The sequence below is a fragment of the Vipera ursinii genome (genome assembly GCF_947247035.1).
Source record: "Vipera ursinii genome assembly, chromosome: 2".
In the NCBI taxonomy this organism is placed as follows: domain Eukaryota; kingdom Metazoa; phylum Chordata; class Lepidosauria; order Squamata; family Viperidae; genus Vipera; species Vipera ursinii.
In genome coordinates, this window is record NC_139513.1 from 136,512,907 (window position 1) to 136,519,924 (window position 7,018).

Below are 7,018 nucleotides of genomic sequence, written 5' to 3' on the forward strand. Positions count from 1 at the left end.
TTAGATCCTAAAAAGCTTGCAAGTATGTATCCGAATTATCAGCCTAAATGTTGGAGGTGTGGTGATGAAGATGCAACATATTTTCACATATGGTGGACATGTAAGAAGGTTAAGGCTTTTTGGATAAAAGTCTGGTGGAATATGCAGAAGATTTTTAAACAGAGGATAAAGTTTTGCCCGCAACTTTTTTTGTTGGGAATAATTGCAGACGCTACAGTTGTGGACACCAAGCTGATGTTGAACTTAATTACGGCGGCAAGACTTTTGATAGGCCAATATTGGAAGAAAGAGGAACTGCCGACCATAGAAGAGTGGACTTTAAAGGTTTCCGACCTGGCAGAGATGGCGAAGATTTCGGCCTATTTGAAAGATCATTCGCAAGAACGTTATATTATGGAATGGAGAAAATGGATTGAGTTTATCCAGAACAAGTATAGGGTTAAGAAGTTTTATGTAGCATTCGAATAAGTCTTCTTTCGTTTTTTTTTCTTTTTCTATTCTAGTTTTTTATATATATTTAATATTGCTAAGGTGTGTCTTATCCTATATAAGCTAGAGAGTGATGGATTTTAGAATTTATAGTTGTTAGTATATGGTTGTTTATGATTGCCTTTATATATATATATACCTTGTATTTAGCTCTGGGAAGTCGGGGGGGGAGGGAGGGGGGGGAGGGAGGGAGGTTGGGGGGAGGTAGGGGGGGAGCAGGGAGGGGGAAGGGGGGTTTTTTAAAGGAAAACTGTATTTTAAAACTTTTCAATAAAAAAAAAAAGAATGAAGACTTCAGGTAGGCTGCAGGAGCCCTCCCAACAGAAAAGAATACCGTTTGAAGGTGTATGATGTGCAGCAGATCCTGGAGAACGGAGTGAGGCAGCCTTTTAGAGCAATAGTGGTGACTCTAAGGCTGAAGACAAGGCATGGGCCTTGACTTTAGGCCCAGACGTAGCACTTTCAAGTGCCGTTACTGGTCTAGGCCAGGGATAGGCAACCTTGGCTCTTTTATGACGCGTGGACTTCCAGAATTCCTGAGCCATGAGTCATAAAAGAGCCAAGGTTGCCTACCCCTGGTCTAGGCCCTAGCCAGGCTGACTCAGGAATTCTGGGAGTTGAAGTCCACGAGTCATAAAAGAGCCAAGGTTGCCTACTCCTGGTCTAGGGCAACAATTATTGATGGATGAGGCCACTGTCTGTCTGAAGGGAGGGGCCCTGGGGCACATTCTAGTATAGGGAATGTGGTGCAGTTTTCCGCACAGTTGAAGGCTATCTTTATACACCCTCCACTCAGCAAAGTATCAGGTAGTTTCATGGGTCAGCGAAGGAGGTGATGAAGAGTGATTTCCAAGCTCCCTGTCAGCTTCCTACAAGCAACCTCAATGGGGAAAATGGCAGTTGGAAGTTGCTCCCACTGCTTTTTTGCCTGGTCATTCTGTTTTTCTATTTAGGTAAGGAAATATCTCTGAAAGAATGATGCAAATGTCAGTGGTGGTTTAGTAAAATGAAAAAGTTGTAAGTTTAAATTTTACAAAAAAACTTTGTCGTTGTTGTTCATCTCTGATATGCAGAATAGGTACAGTAACCTGTTCCAACTTCAATACAAATTTGGGTTAAAAGCAGAGTTAGGGAACAGAACTGGATCTTAACCTGGGGACTGCCTGTAATCAGTATTTCATAAAAGAGTTACACCTAATTGTTCACTTCTACAAACAATTAGCCTACTAATTACCAGGATTTGTAACCTACAGATTACTAATTTCTTATCATACTAACTTGATACCTTTAGACAGGTAACTAGATAAGGCAATTTACTGCATCTTTAATCACAAAGCACACACTTAATTTGACAGGAATTCATTAAGGTAGCTCTCAAATATTCAGCTCTAAGGCACCATCACACAGCTTCCAAAAGATTGCATATTCACAGCAGTACAATAGTTCCCTGCTATAATTCTTATTTTATATCAACAATTTGCACTGTAGAATATATGGCATCAATTTAATTCTTTATGCTATTGGAAACTATTAATCCACCAGTAACTTCATCAGTAAACTTTGTCTATAAAAATATGTTCTACTTTCTGAATTTTTGTTCAATAAATTATTGGGTTTGATTTTAAACTACTGTAATTTTTATATTAGACACCTCATTAGTAATCAAAATCCTTGCCAAATGGTTGCATCTATTACATCAATGCTTAAAAAAAACAGCCAGCTTATTTTTCCAAAGGTTGCATTTGACCCATATTCCATCTGTTTGCTATTTAAATCAATAAACATTATTCTGCAAGTAATTCTGATTCTTTTAGTCAAAATTACTCTTCTGTGATGCTTTTCTGTCCAATCAAAATATATATTCTTTTTTCCAAAGTCAATCTGTCCACACTTTACCTCTAACAACCAAAGTACAGTATGTTTTTAATTACATCAATGAGTTTAATATATTCATTTGTGTTCCTGGCACCATTTAAATCCTTTGTAAACGCTGTATGAAGGGAAAGCTTTTGGTCTATCTTATTCATCAGCTTGGCCAAGAAGTACACTTTTTATCTTCTCTACATTCCCTTTTTATGTAAATATTATCAACTTTTATGTAAACTGAGAACTACTTTGATGCAGTGGCTAAGGTGCCAGGATGGAACCAAAGACGCCAAGAATTCTAGTCCTCACTCAGGCATGAAAGGTACCTGGAGACTTTGCACCAGTCACTTTTTTAATCTCAACTTAAATCTCAGAAGTGTGATCTGGAATTGGATAATAAACAACCAGGCTGATAATTTTAAGCCAATAGGCACATTAGGAAGTTTCAGAACCTATCAAGGTACTACTGTAACCACAAAAAGGATTTCATGAAACCAGAGCTATTTACAGGTAAGGCCAGGCCAAATTAGGCCAAGTACATTTACATATTTAAAATTAAAATAAGGTACAGAATTAAAGTATTAGCATATTTATATACCTTTAAAATTATTATATTTATTTGCTCTACCTGTCCCAACTTTAATACCAATATTAATAAATTTATTCCCACCCTTTCCATCAGTAAAAGGAATTTACTTCCAGTCTTGCATCTGTAAAATAAACTATTACATGCATAACAGAAGTCAAATTAAATTAAATCCCCTTAACCCTTTATGTCTCAAGGACTGCAATTGCTTTTAAAAGAATTTATTTAAATACAATACAATGGATGGGGGTAACCCTTCCAAACGTTTTAAAGTATTGGGCTGCTGTTAGCCCAAAATAAGATAAGATAACCTTTATTGTCATTTTTTACTGTGGGCACAATGACACACATCAAAAATGAAATTTAGTTGCCCGCTCTCAGAGTGAACCCATACGTGATACACCTAAACATACTATATACAACATACGTATAGACCTACAAGAAAAGTCAAAGGGAATACCAGCTAAAAATGTTGTCCTTCTCCATTAATCAGCCACTTCATAGACTACCTAGGACCTGCTAAGGGACAGGATCAAAAAGTATCTCAGGAGATTTAATAAGACAAACGGTTTAAAAAGGAGAGTAAAGGGGTGCTCCTGCTCACACATAGAGATGAATTCCATATCAACCCCATAGTAAAAAAAATGCAGCCAATGACCAAACTGACAAAACATTCAGTGAAACATATTAAGTGTGCTTGGAAAACAGATTGTGTTCAATGAGAACTCTTTGAATCAGCCAGGTAATTCTGGTGGACAAAGGTTTAATTTAAATTTGTAGTGAATTGATTATTCTCAGCTACTAAACACTGAGAAACCTATCATTTCTAGAACAGGAGGTTGTCAGACAAAGAACTAATTTAATTGCTCTGAATTAGTGGCCCAAGTTGCAAGTCTGCTATATTTCATAGCAAAAATATATGCCAAATTTGGCAGCAGGTTCAGGACAAACTCCAGTATTTTTCCACATCTGCTCTTCAGAGCACAATCACTGAGCAGTAACCTTAGTAAGATCACCTCATCCATCCCTTGCCCCTCCAATTTTGGCATACTGCTTCAAGACAACAGAGCCAAGAAAAAGATGAGACCGAAATGGAATCTCCTGAGTCAAATTATGCTTTGGGGCATTGACCATAGTTTAATAAGGGTGTAGGAAGGACGGGAAACGAATAGATGAAAATATCCACAGCTCGGGATACAACCATGGAATTAATTGATACTCTCTGAGCTGGTTGTTTCCTTGCAGACATGTTGTTACCAACTAGGATTTGCTATCACTATCAACACTGCAGCGATCTTGGCTGAAGCCATTTTGTCTTTGTTTTTGGTTGCCACAGTACTGGGAGAGGGGAATGAGTGGTTTTAAGGTTAGACTAAACAATAATTTGTCCCGTGGGAACCAAGGTCATAGCTGCCTTTTGGTGGGCTGAGCCTTCCCTTCCATTAGAAAGCCTGCCAAAGTATTCTATTGGGGAACGTGGATAATGACATAGTGCTAGGGTGGGAAGTTCAACTTTATAATATTTAACGGTTGGGAGGAAACTCCACACTTGGTTTCACTTTTGACTGTGCAGATACTTTGTAGCCAATAAACATGTTCTTTAAGGAAATATCTTGCCTTGGAGTTCTGCTTTTACTGGTCTCATCTATCAGAAGCATGACAACTTGTTTATTTACAATAGCTTGCCCTGCAGGTTTTGGCCAAAAACAATGCTCTAATCGAGGAACTACCAAGGAGAAAATCATACTCCCATCAAATCTGGCAGGGCAAGGTACTATATATATATAAAAAAACAGCAGCAAACTCCACACTTATCTTGATGATGTGATCTAGTTGGGTAACAAAACATCTACAAGCAAACAACGAAGCCTTGAGAGTACCAAAAGCCTCACAAGGAAGGCAAGAAAGAAATTTACAATTTTCTAAGCTAGAGATTGTTACTATTTTTGTGCAATTGACTCCTTTAGTGTGATGAAACCTAAAGACCCCTTCTCAGAAGAATGCATTTAAATACATAAAATAAAATGTATAAACATAAACTGTGCTCAAATATGATTATCACAATATTTAAAAAACCAGTAAGTGTGTCATAGAGAAATATAGATGCTTCTGTATTAATCTGTTAAATCAATTACAAGAGAAGCTAAATTTTTATTTTAAATAAAAATAATAAAGTTATAAGTATCTATTCACATACCCAGGTTGACCCTTGCCCTAAAATATTTGTGCTGTTGAACTCAACCAACTTAAAGTACCTAACCTTTATTATCAGCTGTTCCTTGGAGCAAGTACCACAGACAAGAGCAAAAAGGGTGGAGAAAGAAAACATATTCTCCAATATTTATATCCCCAGATCTTCAAGAGAGCAACAAACGGAGGAATTAATTCCCACCTTACATTGGGAAAGAAGTCATGAGGATCCTCAACCTTCAGTCATTTTGAATATTCTTGTATAAAAGTGCCAGAAGTAGAAGGTTAATCTGGTAAAAAGGTATGTATTTTTAATGAAAAGAAATCAAGACAAAAGATGACATGGAAAACATCAATTTCAACCAGAGAAATGCAAAAGATTCCATACCAGATAGGTAAGATCGTCCATTGCAGTCTTCTATCTCCATCTTGAAGATACTTTGCTAAGAAAAAGAAGAAGAAAAAGAAAAAGAAAAACAGAGGTCTGTCAGAGCACCAGACAAAATAAAACAGGAGCTGGATTTTTTTTTGTGCAAAATAACTCTCCCTCCTGGATCAACTATGATGTTATTTGAACATACAAGAGCTAATTAAATCATTTTAGTTTCACTGTATTAATATATATCTCCACGTTACAGCTGCAATGTTATTTGCAACTGGACACCAAACCATTTTTTAAAAAATGAATATATTTCACCCATAAACACAAACACAGTTGAAATCCAGAACTGCATAAACAGATGCCAACTTATAACATGTTCACTCTCTCTCTCTCTAATACACATGCACAAACACGAACATTTTCTACTGGAAATAAAAAACTATATCCATGTCTGTACGTTCACATATCAATAACTTGCATATTAAATAAACATGTACTAAATATTCCTTCTGTTGTCTGTTACTATGTCTGAAATTAGTTGCCATCCATACAAGGAAAGAAGCTGTCAAATAATATTAGCTGACAAAATAGAAGCTGAATGCTCCTTTAAAAAGTTGCAAGGAAGAACTGTCAATCTTATAGGATGAAGCAATGCTGGGTTCAGCCTTCATTGATCAAATGGCCACTGCTAATAGTAAATCCTTCAGTAGCAAGGTACAGTAACAATTGGTGAATGGAAGACGGCAGCAGCGGTGTATGGTGCAACGGGGTTTCAGTGGATCTTCTCAGGCCAGGTGATATACAGAAGACCTGGGAGAGATGAAGCAGATCAAGTGACATCTAGAGTACCAGTGGAGGATGATGAAGAAGGAACTCGACTGAGCACAGATAAGAACTATTAAACGTACCTCATGGCAATTCATGCAGTGAAGCAGAAATACTTTATGCAAATTGCATCTGCAGATAATCACCTGGTGGACCTCTTCAGGATAACCTGATTCTTCTGGGGAAGGAACACCCAGAGGTCCACCTGAAGGGGTGTGTTAAGGAATTTGTTGATTTTCTGGCAGATCAAAGTCACTTGAATTGTTCCTAATTGGATGTTGGCATGGATATTGGTCTGATGGAGATGCCCAGGGGGGTGCTTGCCCAGTTAACTGGGAATAGTTTGTTGGGAAACACCCGCTCAGTCAGAGGGGAGGCCTCAAGGGCAGATTTAGCTTTGAGTCCTTGCACAGTTGCAAGAGATTCAGAACTGAGCTGTCTCCTTACACAGGTAGGTCTACTTGCTTGTGCCTGACACAGTTTAACCCTTTTGCTCCTCAGAAAGTAGACAGAATTCTTGGGAATGTGAGCTTGACCACCTGTGCTTTGGACCTGTGTCCCTTTTGGTTGGTAAAAGCTTCCTAGGAAATGATGTGTGGTTGGGTACAGGCAGTAGTTAATACATATCTGAAGGAGAGGTGGTGCCCTAGCCCTTTAAGAAATTGTAGTTCTCCCCCTTC

General features: G+C 37.9%; 1 protein-coding gene across 3 annotated transcripts in view; it reads right to left on the minus strand.

Moving 5' to 3' along the window:
- IKZF4 (IKAROS family zinc finger 4) overlaps positions 1-5,890 on the minus strand; it is a 41,214-nt gene extending 35,324 nt beyond the window's left edge. For 2 of the 3 annotated variants that reach the window (XR_014491584.1, XM_083355454.1), the window contains exon 1: positions 5,520-5,890. Coding sequence is in view for 1 of the 3 variants with exons in the window: in XM_083355454.1 (XP_083211580.1) it covers positions 5,520-5,559 (40 nt within the window). In the remaining 2 variants the exon portion in view is untranslated. The remainder of the gene's footprint in view (positions 1-5,519) is intronic. The other variant, XM_083355455.1, reaches the window with a different exon arrangement.
- Between the last annotated feature and the right edge of the window lie 1,128 nt (positions 5,891-7,018).